The 17,257-nt window shown below is 31.5% G+C and overlaps 1 protein-coding gene across 2 annotated transcripts in view; it reads left to right on the top strand.

Annotated features, from left to right (window-relative positions):
• LOC134721944 (hemicentin-1-like) overlaps positions 1-12,901 on the top strand; it is a 69,062-nt gene extending 56,161 nt beyond the window's left edge. Inside the window, exons 44-57 of one of the 2 annotated variants that reach the window (XM_063585269.1) lie at positions 165-470; positions 878-1,177; positions 2,675-2,977; positions 4,227-4,532; positions 4,877-5,176; positions 5,348-5,602; positions 5,999-6,301; positions 6,795-7,046; positions 7,448-7,711; positions 8,237-8,365; positions 8,687-8,804; positions 9,079-9,147; positions 10,559-10,615; positions 11,756-12,901. In XM_063585269.1, coding sequence (XP_063441339.1) covers positions 165-470; positions 878-1,177; positions 2,675-2,977; positions 4,227-4,532; positions 4,877-5,176; positions 5,348-5,602; positions 5,999-6,301; positions 6,795-7,046; positions 7,448-7,711; positions 8,237-8,365; positions 8,687-8,804; positions 9,079-9,147; positions 10,559-10,615; positions 11,756-12,029 — 3,236 coding nt within the window. In that variant the 3' untranslated portion in view covers positions 12,030-12,901. The remainder of the gene's footprint in view (positions 1-164; positions 471-877; positions 1,178-2,674; positions 2,978-4,226; positions 4,533-4,876; positions 5,177-5,347; positions 5,603-5,998; positions 6,302-6,794; positions 7,047-7,447; positions 7,712-8,236; positions 8,366-8,686; positions 8,805-9,078; positions 9,148-10,558; positions 10,616-11,755) is intronic. The other variant, XM_063585270.1, reaches the window with a different exon arrangement.
• Positions 12,902-17,257: the final 4,356 nt, after the last annotated feature.

The raw sequence follows: 17,257 nt of genomic DNA, 5'->3' as shown, positions 1-17,257 counted from the left end.
TAAAGAGAATTGATATTTGTTTTTTTTTGTTTTTTTTTCTTTCTCAGAGTTGTTAGATATTGGTGATTGGTGTGGTATGGTTGTTCATGATTTTGATGTTTGCTGTTATCCTTTTAATGCATAATGAAACGAACTTAAACAAACTTTTATTTTTTTTAACTTAGGTACACCAACCGTAACTGTAGACCAGTCACAATACTCAGCCAACAAAGGCTCTGACATCACACTACAGTGTTCATACACCGCCAATCCTGCCGCAACTATGGTCAGATGGGAGAGAGCTAACGGAAACTCTGTCGTAGAGATCGGAGATACCACCAATAATAATAAATATGGTGGCTCTACAGTCAGTTCACCATCACTTATTATTTACAATGCTGAAGAGAGCGACGAGGGAAATTACAAATGTAAAGTCACAAACAGTGTCGGTACAGGAATTAGTACTACTACTAATCTCGATGTCGTTGGAAGTAAGTCACAAAGTTAATTATTTTATTTTCCTGTTTACCAATTTTCTCAGACTGAGGGGAAAATAAAGGGTTTTGTGTAAACTTGAAAAACTTGAACGTCTTTTCCACGTTTCTGAATTTGATTCTGTAATTATATTTCAACACAGGTAATAGTCTATACTGGTAAAAGGTCATAGTCACTGCAACGAAACAAATATTTATTTATCAATTTTTGGTGAAATAATTTTGTTTCATTCATTAATTTGAAGAAAGGGATGAAATTTCATATTTGAATTCTTGTATAAGGCTCGTATAAGAATTTTTCAGTGACTAAGAGTATAGTAGCAGAAAAAGTATAAACTTAGTATTTTGAATTCTTAAACTTGTATAGATTGCATTGTAATAGTTGATGTTTATTAATGTTTCAGATATACCAATTGTCACTGTACCAACCTCTGCATACACCGTCAATGTTGATGGCTCAATCACTCTAGCTTGTCAAGTTACTGCTGACCCAACCCACACTCAGGTATATTGGCAGAAGGTCACAGGAGGCAATACACAAACGATAACTATAAATGGAGGAAAATATACAGGATCTTCAGTTGCTGTTCCTGGTCTTACCATTTCTAATGCTCAGTTTGCTGATGCCGGTACATACTACTGTTATGCCAGAAACAGCGTAGGAACGGGATCTAGTACACAGGTTGTCTTGGCTGTCTCCGGCAGTAAGTATTGCACAATTTTCACGTTCCAGCCTTCATCCAATTAACTTGTGTTTTATATGATAATAATAATTGCTGATTGTACATGTATCTCCATTATGTAGTTGATAGTTTTAACAGCATTTCATATAGACCATACCAGATCCGATGATGGATTCACTTGCTTATTTATGTAAGTTAGCGTGCTTTGTAGATGGAATGTAATGTAGTGTAGAAATAGTAGTTGATGTATTTTAGGTATTTAGGTAGAAAATTTGCCCTTAAAATTCAAAGATTCTTATTGCATTTAATTATTTTTATGCAGTACTTGAAATCAAATAAAGAGAAAATTTAGTAGGAAGGCCATGGTTAGAAAAAAGAATAATGAAGTTTTCAGTACATCTTTAATTTTGAGTTGAATTTTGGAATTATAAGGCATATGTATGAAAATTTAAATTGTTCTATTACAGCAGTTTCCTTAATAAGAAATATTAATATTGAATATTTAATTTAAATTTTTGCTTGAAATTTAATTTTATTATCATTATTTGAAATAAAAACAGGACAAAATATTATGTCTGGATAACCACTTGGTATATCGATCAAATTAATTTGAATATAATCTTGATTAATAAATTGATAAATTAACTAATTTGAAAAACATTGATTAAATGGAAAAGTAAGAAAATACATACTATTTAAATAATTAATTTCTATTGAACTATGAACATCAGAATTGAAAAAAAATAAATTGAAAGAATTTTGTTATAATACTGTTAGTAGAAATTTATTTATAACAATATTATCTTCAATAAATAAATATTTTCTGTCTCTAGCTCTTATCATTAGTATATTGCTGTGCTTTGCATGCTTTAGACCTGTTTTGAGTAGTTTGTAATGCATGTGCTTTGGATTGCTGTTTTTAAACAAGAGAAAAGCTTCCTTTTATTCCATATATTCTGCTTTTAGGTTAAACAGAATTATTGACAGTTATATAAAAGGTGGAAAATGCACAACCGCTATTATTATTATTATGTATTATGTATTGTAGATTGTTATATTTTGTTATAGCATGATGTTCATTTGCAATTAACCTGCTCCCAAAAAAGTAGAATATCCATAATGTGTTACAAAAAGTTGACTATAAGATATTAGTCCTTTGAAATATTCATAAGACAAAAGGTGACATGAGACATGTTTATTGGACAGTAACGGCACAACACAATCAAACCAGTAAAAGGAGGGTGAAAAACAAATAATTTGTGTTGCTTTTTAAGCAGTAGATGAAAAAGGACATTATGAATAAATAAAAAAGAGATGTTGGGAATAACAGTTATTCAAGTTGAAAAGAAAGATTATTTAGTTAGCATACACATACAAAACATTAAAAAAAAGTGTGTACATAAATAACATGAAAAATGAATAACTGTAGAAATATTTATAGCTTTTAAGAGAGCTGTTAAAACAGCATTATATACTACACTAAAGTCCTATATCTCATGTTAATCAATTAATTTTCAGACACTCCAAGTGTCAGTCTGACCCAGAATGCCATGACCGTCAACTACGGAAATAACGTTACTATTGGATGTGTTGTCTCAGCTAATCCATCTCACACGTCTGTATACTGGCAGAAGATTTCAGGAGGACAAACAGTTACTATTGACATGTCAAACACCAACAAATATGGTGGAGGATCCGTGGCATCACCATCACTCTATATTATCAGAGCTGATACAAGTGATGCTGCTAACTATGTCTGTTTTGCTGCCAACTCTGTTGGAACTGGTCAGAGTAATCAAGGAACTCTTACAGTTGCAGGAAGTAAGTTATTCTAACTGTTGTTGGAAGTTAAAAGGTTTATAATATAAAAAAAATAGATGTGGTATGATTTCCAATGAAACAACTCTCAACAAGATGCCAAATGACACAGAAATTAACAGCTATATGTCATTGTATGGTCTTCAACAATGAACAAAGGTCATAACATTTTATCATAGAGTGATGCCTTTCAGACGTACCTTTAATACGAATCCAATATGAATCAAATTCACTAAACGCTTTCACACACTCTTCTTTTTTAATTCGAATTTATTGATAATTGGCTGATTCATATTGATTAGAATTTACTAATTCGCATTAGAAATACATTTTTATGCCCTACCTACGATAGTAGAGGGGCATTATGTTTTCTGGTCTGTTCGTCCGTCTGTTCGTTCGTTCGTCCGTTCGTTCGTTTGTCTGTCCGTTCGTCCCTCTGTCCCGCTTCAGGTTAAAGTTTTTGGTCAAGGTAGTTTTTGATGAAGTTGAAGTCCAATCAACTTGAAACTTAGTATACATGTTCCGTTTGATAAGATCATTCTAATTTTAATGCCAAATTAGAGAATTTATACCAATTTCATGGTCCACTAAACATAGAAAATGATAGTGCGAGTGGGGCATCCGTGTACTGTGGACACATTCTTGTTGTTAATCCTAATTAAAAGTTAACGTCGTTAGGATAGTAAAGCGAATTTGATGCGCAGTCCAATGCAAATTAGAATTGACGTTAGGACTGAACTTTTCGAATACCAATTAAATAAATTCCAATTAGTTAATGAGAATCAAATTGGAATTAGCATTAGACTAGTCATGGAACTTAATACTGTTGCAAGAAGTAAATTGCTCTTAAATTCCTCTGATTATTGCTAATAAAACATTGCGAAAAAAAGACGCTTGATGATGTCACATAGTAAGAACATGATCCTTTAGAGAAATATTGAAAAAAATTAAGCTTTGTAATATTGTCTAAAATCATAACAGTTTCTCATTCCACCAAACTATCTTTTATTATAAGACGAACAGTTCAATTTTTAATATATTGAATATAATTGTTCATTAAACTTTATGTCCTAAATTTGAAAATGTTACAAACAGAGAAATTTTGTTGAACACACAATACAGCAGTAGAATCTATATATCTAACTACATATTATAGTTGTACCTATATCTTCTATGAGGTTGAATAGTATTGTCATATACTCATATTAAGCCAGTATCAATTTTCTAACAATTTTAACCTATATTTTTGCAGGTGTACCCGTCGTTACTATTCCTCAGACTCAATACACAATCAATGTAGGCACTGACATGACTATCCCATGTAACATCCAATCCAATCCACAACACACTCAAGTATACTGGACCAAGAAAGTGGGAAATAGTGCTGCACAGACAATCCCACAGGGAACCAGTGATTATGGTGGTGGTAATGTAAATTCCCCATCGCTCATCATCTACAATATAGAGGAAGCAGATGAAGCACAGTACAATTGTTTCGCTGTTAATATCGTTGGAACTGGATCAGCTGCATCACCTACATTCTTGAACGTTATTGGAAGTATGTATTTTTTATTTCATGAATATAAAAACTGTTCTATAGTTTTTTAGGGTTTTTTTCAGTTGCAATTTGCACACAGCAAAATGAACATAGTGTTAACTTTACATTAAAATTTCTATAGGGAATAGGAAGATGTAATATTTCATTTGTCTTTTGTATAACTAATCATTTTATTTAATGATTAGAGAACTTTGACTAGAAAAGTGCTTTGGTTTCTAAAAATTGTTTTTTTTAAATCTTATTTCAAATTCATATGGAACCTTGAGATCTATTTCATTTTTTTTTTTTAGTCTATAACTGATTAGGCACAAGTTTATCTTACTAAAATTGTCTTCTCCTTTCAGATCCACCAGTAGTGACTGCTAGTATTCCTAACTCCGTAAGACTAGGTGACCCTGTAACTATTACCTGTGTTGTAATAGCCAATCCTGGCGCCACACAGATCAGATGGAAGTTTATCACCAATAATGCTGAGAGTGTTATTGATATAAATAACAATAACAGATACACTGGGGGCACAGTTCAAACACCAAGTCTGACCATTAGTCCAGTTGAAGAAGTAGACCGTGGAAGTTATAAATGTGAGGCTACAAATGCTGAAGGAACAGCTTCAAGCAGTCCAGTCTTTTTGAACACAGTTGGAGGTAAAAATGGACTTTAATAGATACAGATATTGTTTGCTTAATTTTAGTATGAAGTACTTCATATTAATCTGCTTTTTACACAACAAAATCTAATTGAAACCAGTCATATTTCCTTGTTAGCTTATTTTAAATAATGCCTTGTAATATAATAATAATTTCTATTGATTTTAGATCCCCCAACCAATCTTGCAATCAACCCAAGTCCAATCACTGTTGAGGAAGGGACGGTAATCACTGCCACATGTTCTGCCACAGGAAACCCAAATCCTACCTTCGAATGGAGAAAACTTGGATCTGACAATGTTATTTCCAATTCTCCTGTACTGACAATAAACAATGCACAGGAGAGTCACAAAGGCACATATATTTGTAAAGCTATTAATACAATGGGTTCTGGTGAGGTTCAGACCACTGTCACTGTACATTGTAAGTACTAAAGAAGTTTTTCTTGTGTTTTTTTATAAAAAAAATCTTTTAAAGGTTTTTTTTTATTCTTTTTTTTTTTTTCATTTAAAAGTCAGGATTTTAAATTATGCTTTACTATTACACAACTTGAAAAAAACAAGTGCATTATTTGCCAATTTTTTAAACGAGGTTTTAGAAATATAAGGGAGACAACATGCTTCCAATTTAGTGCCAAAGCCTTATTATGTGAGAATTAAACACATCAAAGTAACTAGATTCTTATAATGTTCTTATAACATACTGTGGATTCATTCATTTTTGAGGGTACAATTTTGATGGATATCTATCGTCTACAAAACAACTCAGGATAAAATTTAGCTCAACTTACAATAATCAAATCTTCATTTTTTATTTTAGATAAACCCAAGGTGACAATTACAACTACACCGGTTCAAGGAAAGAAGGGCCAGTCTGTTGAAATTCCATGTGAATTCACATCTAATCCATTCGCAACAAGTGTTACTTGGACCAAAATAGTTGGGGGACAATCCAGTCAACTTAATCTGAACGGCAACAAATATCAAGGAGCTACTGTCACTCATCCAAGTCTGACCATTTTAGATTTACAAGCCTCTGATATTGCCGATTACAGATGTTCAGTCCTAAATACTGTTGGTGTTGGCCATTCTAACATTGGAAGGGTTGATGTAGACTTGACCGGTAGGTTTGATGAATCATTTTACTGCTGTCTGTTACCTATATAATGCTTGGTGTTCAAAGTTGGACAATTTGGATTATACATTGTATAGTTGATTGTGAATAATCAGAGTTGGACAATTCAGTTTACATATTCTAAAAATTTGGAATATTTTGATGTTTTTATTATTGCAAAAATTGCTATATGATCATGATAATATAGGTTTTTAAATGATAAAAAAATCCATTTTTTTTATTTTGATAACATTTTTTATATGAAGCATTTCCTTGTTATTGTTAAACAATCACAAAAATGAACCACCCTAAAAAATTCTGAATTCATATAACCATTATTTACCTTTTTTTCACATGCTTGTCTGACAATCAAGTTTTTAAAATCATTTTGGTTCAAAATCAAGTAATTTAAATTATCTTTTGAATGGTCCTGAAAGAGTTAAAGCATGGCATATACAAGGATGACATTTTAATCTTAATTTAACTACTTTGTTTATTTCAGTTGCACCTTTTGGTATCATGATAACACCCAATGGCATTACTGTCCTGGAAGGAAATGCCTTCTCCATGTTCTGTAACGCTACAGCTAATCCTTCTCCTCAATATGAATGGTACCACAAGGATACTAAAGTAGGAGATGGACAGACATACACTGTACAAAACTCAGTATGGACTCCTCATGATGGACTGTATACCTGTAAGGCTTACAACAGTGCGGGGGAACAGCAGGCAACAATTGATGTTGATGTTAAATGTAAGTATTGATAGGTCAATATTTATAGATTTATTTACCGATGATTCTGTATTTCTCTTTTCTATTTGAATATTCATTATAAAACATTGTGTTATTGTTCTGTTAATTGTTAGGTATAAAATACCAGATATTTGCCGAAGTAGTTCAACATTGATATTGAATTTCAACATATTTAAAGCTGAGAACAAAGTTATAATTATGTTTATTAATTGGTTATTCTAAATACAGTTCGTACCAAATACAAAGATCGAAACCATAAAGCCCCTCCCCCTAAAAAAAACAGGGATATATGCAAAATGTATTTGCCATCTTTCTCTGATATTTACAGGTTACATACAATAATCTTTTTCCATTGTAGCGTTTGTGTACATATGTAAATCCTGAGTTTTTTGTTTTTACAGATATACCTGTCAGTGCAGTTACCACCAATTCATACAGCCGAGTTTTGAATTCTCCGATTACTTTATCATGTGACACTCTTGCCAATCCATCTGCTATTACTTGGCAGTGGAAATATAATGCATTCATTTTGGAAGGACAGAATGAGAAATTATACACTGTTGACATGAATAATGAACAAGATGCTGGACAGTACACATGTATTGCTTACAATGAAGTTGGACACTCTGCAGACATCCATTTCAGTGTTACCATTGATTCAGGAGGTAAGTGCACATATATCGGTATTATATAGGAACAATTGTTTTTAATTCAAGTTGAAAACAAAGTGGCAGCTGTTTAAATATGCTTTACAATTCTTCTGGACTGTTAAAAGTTGTAATGCCTTGATGGGGCATTTGATTTTTGGTCTGTGCATTTGTTTTTCTTTTCGTTAATCTGTATACATCTACAATGTTAGATATCAAGAAAATACTGACTGATTTTATTTTGAATAGATATAATTGTGAAAGTGATTTCAACTTGAATTAAAAAATTCAAACTTAGTTTGCTTAATACATATTTCCATACCTCTACTTTTCACACAACAAATTTCATTGTCAAAATGAAACATACAATTAGATAAAACAAAAAACAATAGGCAAAAAAAGTAATAATTCAATTGAAGACGACCAATGATATCATGCACTTCCAACTTTTAGCATGTTGGTTTTCTATATTGACAATCTTATTTTTCAGAAAAATGACGTGAATTGATATTTTAATAATAATTTATTTTGTGTGTTTTTCAGCTACTCCCGGCACTGGAGCATCAGTAGCATCAGCAGGTTTGACTGGAGGAGAAATAGCAGCTATATGTCTAGGAATCCTGTTCTTCATCCTTCTGCTCATTGTTCTATGTGTTTGTTGTATACTTCAAGGTATCATTTTAATATATTTTTTTAAATAATTTTTTCAAATTTAATTATTGCATTAATACAATGTTTTATTATATATTCGCTCTGGATGTATAATAACTGATATATAGTGCAATAAAGATGATTTAATTGTAGAAAAAAAACACCAAAAAAACCCAACATTAATACAATGTAAATGATTTCAGAAATAAGAGTTCATTTGATCAGATGATTTTTTCAACAGTATTGAAATATTTCAATTAAAAAAAAAAGAATTCTTAAGAAATACCCTGGTATTATATATATGTAAAATGATAGTTGATGAACTTTTTATTTATTTTATAGGTTGTTGTGCAATGTGCTTTGGCGCTGGAGCAGGTAAAGACAAAGAGAGACGTATTACACCTGATCATGAGAAACTGGATATTCCACGATTCTATGAAGTACCTACTGTTGTCACTAGGTAGGATTCTGACTTCTCAAATATTAAATAAAAAATAATTCTAAACTAGTTGTAAATTTAGTTATCTGTACGAATTTATTAACTGCATAAGTGAAAACAAGAGTATTTTTTTCTATTGTTGTAATAATGTATGTTAACATCGAGTTCAGTGGATATAATAATAATAATGTCTCGTATGACATGAGTACAGTACCTATCAGATTCATCAAAGAATTCAATTACTTATTAAGAAAAATTAAGCAGATAGAATATATTTATTGATTGTTGTTTTCAGGGAGCCATCAATGATTTCCAAGAGAGATGTCTATGTAGATACAGTTCCAATGGCCTATGGTGCTGCTAGGTAAGATTTTAGAATATACATGGATGGGGAAAAGTTTCTGCGAAAAAATGTCTACTTTTGAAACCCAGTAATTTTGAAACATATATTTTATAGACGAAAAAATATCTCTTTACTGTGGATTCATAAACGTTTTCATCAATTGAGAAAATGGTTCTGCTAAACACAAGAAAGCTACAAAAATTGGCATCCCAAATATAATGATGAATCTATAGTGAATATGTTGTCAAACTTTTGAATTGTACTTTCCCCAGTCCTTTATAATTGCTGCTTACATTATGATTACTGCTAAGGGATTGAATGAGACCAAATCAACCTTTTACTGATAAAAAAATTGATACCAGATTTTTATGCCATTTTGTTCTAGTTAATCACATACTTAAGGTTGTGTGTTCTGTGGGAAACAAGCATTGAATTTGTTATAATGGAACCTGATTCTTTTAATTTATTATTTAAAACAGTCTCATTGACAAATAGACCATGTCTCCTCTTGTCTTAACTTATGTTAGTATTTACTTTTTAATTTTGATTCCAAATATTCATTCCAAAATTGTTTATAACATAAACAATATATATATAATACACATTTTGTACTATTTAATATGTAAACAAACCTTATGGCTTTTATATTATTACTTATATCATGGGATTTTATTTATTTATATCATACTCATAATCATAATCAGAGGCAGATTTAGTGGGGTGGGCTTCCAGGGTGCCGTCCTTCCTTTTTGTATAAAACATTTAGTTGATTATTGAGGGAATCACTGAAGCATGCCTGGAGGGCCTCTTTGGCAGTCAGGGAGCCCCCTTATGAAAAATTTCTGGATCTGCCGCTGACCATTGCTTAAGAATTTGAATCAGTTTTTATGTTTTTACAATTTAAGGTCTTATACATAAGTTTTGTACTTTGTCCATGATATTTTTATATTTTTATTTTTGGTATGCAGTTGAATAAAACTCAATCATAGATAAATTCATGGTTCATCTTAGTTGAACTACTATTAACTGTGTCCTTGCACAAAAAAACTATCCAAAGAAAATGTACTGGCCAGAAATTTTTAGTCATTGATCAAATGTTGGGTTTATCAATGTATAACAATTTTATTTTTTTTCTTGTTTAGAAATATAGTCTTTGTTCACATTTTTTATTAGTATCTGGAGCGCTCCTATCCTATCAAAAAGTAATTTTTCTTCATAGAGCAAAAACATGCCATGCCATACTTCAAACAGTTTCTGAATTTTGAAAAAGAAAAAAATCCGATTTTCAAAAGAGAATTCAGCCCATACGTGATTAAATGCTTAAAATGCTTTTTATTCAATTTATACTATATCCATACTAAAGCTTACAAGGTGTAATTTCAAGTCTTAGCTTTGCTTTTTAATATTCCTATCTAACATGTTTTTATTGCAGACCTCAGAATGACTATGAGATTACTAAGTACCGAGTCGTAAGACCTGAATATGATGTGTAAGTAATAGATAGATCTCTCTGTTTTCTGTATAGGAACCCAAAGTCTTTGATGTGACACTGCAATAAATATCACTAAAAATGATTTCCAAACATACAGTATGGATCTGCAGAGATTTTGTGAAAATGTCATTCTTGCTGTTGTTTTGAAAGAGATTAAGACAATTACACTTGTGTGTACATAAGTAATGCAAGAAAGAATCCCCAAAACCTCCATCACTCAACATGAAAATTATCCATACAACAAAAAGAGCTTTTTTACTGACCATATTGTACCCAGATGGTACTCCATGATTATTAGAGAAAAATCCTAAAGAAATCAATATATTTTCTACGAAATGGTCTCAATCTAATTTATAAAAAAAACAATAGTTTTAAGGGGATAAAAGTTGTTAAAATCAGTGTTAATCATACTATTTGCTATGGTAGCAAGAAAAGTTATAAGATGTTTTTATATATTCCTAGCCAAAATATAGTTTATTTATCGCAATTCCAAACATATATAATTACATAGTACCTATAAATTTTCTCAAAATATAAAATTTAAAAGGCTTAGAAGCAGGTTAAATATGAAGTTGGTCCCAGTACGTATTTTTATTCAAAAAACTACATAGTGACCACAATTTTTTGGGTATCAAAGCTTGACTTATTAAAAAAACTTATTTTGTTTTACAAAATGTTGGTTTTACAATTAAGCTTATACTAAAAAACGCAACATATTTTTTAAAAGCACAGATTTATAAGGGATATTAATTTTGCAAGTTATAATTTGCTTGACTTATTTATCCTTTGCTTTATACTTTATAATATAATCATTATTTTTAGAGAAAGTTGTATTTGGTGATATAAGGTCATGTATAAAGTGATCAATGACATTACAGAAATTTGTTGTAGTCTGAATTTTGTCATTATAAAGATAAGGACATGTGGTATGATAGCCAATGAGACAACTACCAATCAGAATAATGGATATAATAAAAAAAATAGCAACTAAAGAACAGATATTTAAAGGAATATAAATTCTGAGCAAATATACTGTTAAAAGTATTAAAAGGGAAAGCAAAATCTATCAAAGAGTCCAGTATATCAAGGATTCACTGAACATATATCATAGATTAATTGAATCTTTATCTTTTTTAGGGGAGAACGATATGTAACACATTCTGCTGCATCCCGTCCATATTATCTACCAGCCATTGAATATACTTATGATGAGGAGGAACGTAGACGTCGCCGCAGGAAGAAGAAGAAGAGCAGGCACCACCAGGACGAACTCCGTGGGGATGAGCAGATTGTGCTAGAGGAGAGAGTTGTATCAAACGGAGGTGGAGATATCTATCGTACTACCTCCTCTAGAACTGGTAATGATGTCGAGGTTATTGCTGGTCCTGAGTACTACTTTGAAGCCGAGTAATAAACTGTTGATCATTAAACTTTAACAATTCAATTGCTTTCACATTATAATTTTCTTGCTGAAAAAAAATAATCAAGGTAATCTTGCTCAATTTAAGAATTAGAATCAACATTTATAGTTTAAAATTAGGATTTTTTTCTGATGCATATTTTATTTTCGTTTTTTCGTTAAATATTTTTTCAGGCAGGAAGTAGTATTGTAGCAATATGCTGCATTTGTATGTCAAATTTATTGAAATTTTTCTATTTGTTATTCTAAAGATATCTACCATAGCAATACAGCATATTTGTATTTCAAATTTTATTGAAATTTTTCTATTTGTTATTCTAAAGATATCTACCATAGCAATACGGCATATTTGTATTTCAAATTTTATTTCCAATTTAGTATTTGTTATTTTTAAGAACTGTTATTTGAACGTGATATTTGCTGAAAGAATCAAAACATTCCACTGTTAAGATTTATTGTTGTTTTCTGAAATGCAAGTTAGTGATGTAATTGTTTTTTATCATTTTGTTTAAAAATTTTGTACAATTTTAAAGAATTCTCATAGTGAATGTTGCATAATAGTGCTCCATGACATTTTGTTAAGTATGTATCTAGGTTTTTATTAATTTCATTTTATACAGGGTATATGCACAAAGAAATCCATAGGATGTAATCTGTTCTATGTTTTAATATTACAAGCTTTTGATATTTTATTTTACATCAAAATAATTCCACGTTATACATATCCTCAATTTTATATCAAAATTTTGTACATTGTTTTATATAGATATTTTTCTAGACCAATAGATTTTTTTATTATATATATGTATACATCATTTGTAACTATGTCACCTTATAAGATCAAATAAAAGATATAAAATCCATGGCACTTTATGTTTTACTCTGCCTACCAAGTTGGTCTATGAATTATAATTATATGCAGTGTCAAAAGTGAACCTGCCTTGAGTGTAAAAATTCTATGTCACAACTGCAATGTCGAAAGTGTTAACTTGCATACAGTGTAAAAAAAAACTTCATGCTTTGAAGATATCTGAAAATATATTTGAATATAGTAACACTGTGTACCTCCAGCTGTTTAGTGAGAGCCAAAGGATCAGTGACCCCTACCAGAGAATTGCAGAGCTGAAAATCAGTGGCAATTTATCATATATCATATAGCATTACCAGTATATGTTTAAATCAGAAAAAAATATATTTGAAACCTAGTTCTACCTTCACCATGAAAAATAAGTTCTTTGCTTGTTGACAACAATATTTGATAAAAAGAGATACAATTAAGAAGGCATACACTCTTGGAAAAAATATTTGTGTGTTCACAAACATATATCTGTATCATTGTTCTAGTATATGCATCATTGCAATACCTTAAAGGATAAGTAAGGAATTTTTAAAATATCACACTGTACACCAGACCACTTCAACAACAGACTCTTGTGAATAAAAAACCCTGACATAAAAGTTAACCTACCAAGAATAGTACATGGTCCTGATAGTTGGACAAGCACAAAACAATGGTGGGGTTGAAACAGTTATAGATCATGTGTTATTGAATTTAAATGCAATATTCAGCTACCAACAGGAAGAATCTAACTGAAAAAAAGAATAAAAATAGCACATTATTTAGAACATGTAGAAATGATATAAAATCAACACATGTTTAATACTATGCTCCCAAGCGCTTTCCAAAAGTACTGTCACCAGGAAAGCAGAGTCAAAATTTGCCTCCATACTACAAGAAGTCAGCTCACCTTGATACTATCACTAAACAAAAAGATTAGGAACAACACTCCTTATGATCATCATAAAGGTCTATTCAAATCAGTAGCTCTATTTGATGTACAGGTTTACTTAGGGAGTGAAATATTTGAGTGTTGACATTCAAATGTATCACGGATAAGGTCTATGGTTCAGTTTTTTCAACAATAACAAATGTACATTTAGTGTGTGAAATATTTATATTTTCACAGAAAAAAACATCTTTCTTAAATTTTATGTATATAATTCATTGTAAATAAAGGCAACAGTAGTAAACTACCGTTCAAAAGTCATAAATCGTTTGCTAGAAAACAAATCTGAGCTACAAACTAAAACCTGAGATTACTATAGTTATAGTTATCTCAGCTAAAACCGATGAAAACACATCAACTATAAAAGGAAAATAACGACACCAAAGAAACACTAAAGTTCAACAAAAACAAACGACAATGCAACATACTACTTTATTGCTTTTGAATTTCCTGAGATATTATATACATCACTAAATTATTTGATTGATTTTAAGAAAAAGTGTTTTCTATTATATGTTTAAGGGGGTTCGCGGGTCTAAATCATTTATATAGGATTTCTCTATATTTTTCTATAAATAAATTTTATCTAATAGTTAACAGAAAAATAAAATAAAAAAGTGGGGTCACCGTTCATTTGAGCTCACAATCTGCCTTCGAAAGAAGAATACATTTTTGAAAAAGTGTGTTTTTTTCTGTTGAAGTGATAGGAAAAATAAAGTTAATATCGAAATAAAAGAAGAAAGTAATTACAGAAATTGCTCAAATTTTACAATAATTTAGTTGAAGTACAGCTTATATGGAAATTCTATTAAAAAATATAGGTCACCGATGAGTTGAAAAAATATTTCAATTTTAAAGCCCAAAAATGGCATGTTTCCACCAAAGGGAGATAATTTGGAACTTTTTCAATGATGTATACATTTCAAAAGTCATCTGGGGCCAATACGAATTGATTGTTTTGAATGATTTTTGTACCATATGATAAAGTAGCAACTAAAAAAGGTGACAAATAAAATTTGTAATGAAAAACAAATGTTTATTTTTATCTGAAATTTTTATACCCTCGAGCCTCCTTAAATCGTGCAATGTAAGGTCATTATACTAAAAAGTTCAATAACTCGAAGACATGATAAAAATAATTTAACAGTGTCAAAAATAGCTGGTACACACATTCAATCTTTTAGTGGTATCTGTGCAAAGTTAGAATTATGTTGAGGTTTTACGCCTGTGACAAACTAGATACCCAATGAATTAAACAACAAAAATAAGATGTTTGAAAATTGGACTAAAAGCCTACTGATGGTCAGAAGCTCTCTCAATCATTGACTAAAGATGAAAATATTTTTCGTTATGCATCTAAGGTTTTTGGTACAGCTGAACACTTCTTAGCTAAAAATGGTCAAGAGTGTAGTTCTACCAAATACAAAGATGCTTTTCAACTGGACAAGACATTGGGTGCTTCTAAGCTCATTTGAAAAACAAAAAATATACTTCTCTAAACTTCTGGTAAGGCTTCATGAAACCTGGCCCTGCCACCAAGATCATTCATTTTTGTCCCTTGCACTTATTAACAGCACTAAAAGAGAAATTAACTCCTACGTACGGGGGATTCCGACCATTCTTGAAAAAATGTGTTCTTCTCTTCTTCCTTGCTTAGGACTGGATTCTTTAAAAGAATGTTATAAGTCCACTAGACGTAGAATGAGACAGCAATTCTCTTTTAACTATTTACAAATAAAACGTTCCGAATATATACAATTTAAAACTATGTACTATTCAAGAGTTGGTCTGACCAGAGATATATAGGCTACATTTTGTACATTCTTGCTGCATTCTCGAAGGTTACGACTAAGGAATTCGATGGATTTGGATGCTTTCTTGGCAGTAACGTCAACATGATGTTTCCATTGTAGGTCTTCACTGAAATTTACTCCTAGATATTTGCTGGTTGGTACAGTTTCGAGAGTGTGGCCGTGTAAATTATAGTATGTCTCTTTTTTGGATTTACTGTTGGTGCTAATGCGGATGACGGTGCATTTTTCTGGGTGGAATTTCATCTGCCATTTGATGTCCCAGTCTTCTAGTGCTGAAAGGTCCTGTTGTAGTTTGGCTTCATCCTGGGAATTCTTGATATGGTGGAATAGGAGGCAGTCGTCAGCGAATAGTTTGACAGTTGAATGTTGAACTGTTTCTGGTAAGTCGTTGATAAATACTAAGAAGAGTAAGGGTCCTAAACACAGTCCCTTGTGGGACCCCTGAAAGTACGTCTCCCAGTGTTGACTTACAGCCCTCGACTAAAACTTGTTGTTTCCTGTTTTCTAAGAAAGCTTGTATCCATTTCAGGTTTTCGTCTCTAATGCCATAGTGGTTCAGTTTCTTAGGTAATCTGCAGTATGGGACTTTGTCAAAAGCCTTGGCAAAGTCGAGTAAGATTACATCCACTTGATCTTTCCCTGATTTAAGTTGTTTGGCAATTCCTTCTATTGTTGAAATTAGTTGTGTCTCACAGGATCTACGAGTTCTGAATCCATGTTGACTGTCTGTTAAGATGTGATGTTTTTCTAAAAATGTGATGACTGAACTGTGGATGATATGTTCAAGAACATTGCATGATATAAAAGTTTGTGAAACTGGTCGATAATTTGCTGCTATATGTTTGTCTCCTTTTTTGAATAGTGGGACTATTGTTGCTTCTTTCCAGTCATTTGGTATTTCACCGTTGTAAATGGTGATTTGGTAAAGATGTGAAAGGATGGGAGCCATCTCATTTGCTGCTTCTTTAAGTAAAAGTGCTGGAATGTTATCTGGTCCTGTAGCTTTGTGTTGTTTGAGGTTCTTTAAAAGCTTGTATACTCCATTTCTGTTTATGTTGATTTTACCCATGGTGGGATATGGGATTGGGCCTTTGTTTGGTATACAAGTCATGCCTTCTTTAGTATAGACCGATTGAAATTGGTCGTTTGAAATATCAGCCTTTTGAGAGCTTTCACTATGTAAAAACCCGTCTTTGTTGGTAAGAGCAGAAATACCTGATGACTCTTGTTTCTTACTTTTTACATTTGTGTAGAAGAGCTTAGGATTTTCTTTGAAGTCATTGCTTACAACATCTTGGATGTACTTTCTATGAGATTTTCTAGTCTCCTTTTGGGTGTTTGCTTTCAGTTTCTTGTACTTTTCCCAGTCGCTTGGGTTATTAGAACGTTTAGCTTTGGAGTGAGCTCTTTGTTTTCTTCTCATTGCTCTTCTTGTCTGGGTGTTTATCACTGGATGTGTGTGCCTATTCATTGTTTTTTTTGTAGGTACATGTTTTTCGATAAGATGTTCAAGGGTTGTTTTAATTGCCTTCCACATGGCCTCCACAGTCTGGTCTTTCGATTGACAGAATTGTTCACTAAAGTTCTTAAGTGAAATTTTAATTGCTTTCATGTTAGT

This window comes from Mytilus trossulus, chromosome 6 (assembly GCF_036588685.1).
Source record: "Mytilus trossulus isolate FHL-02 chromosome 6, PNRI_Mtr1.1.1.hap1, whole genome shotgun sequence".
Lineage (NCBI taxonomy): Eukaryota > Metazoa > Mollusca > Bivalvia > Mytilida > Mytilidae > Mytilus > Mytilus trossulus.
This window is presented reverse-complemented; position numbering and strand designations above follow the sequence as displayed.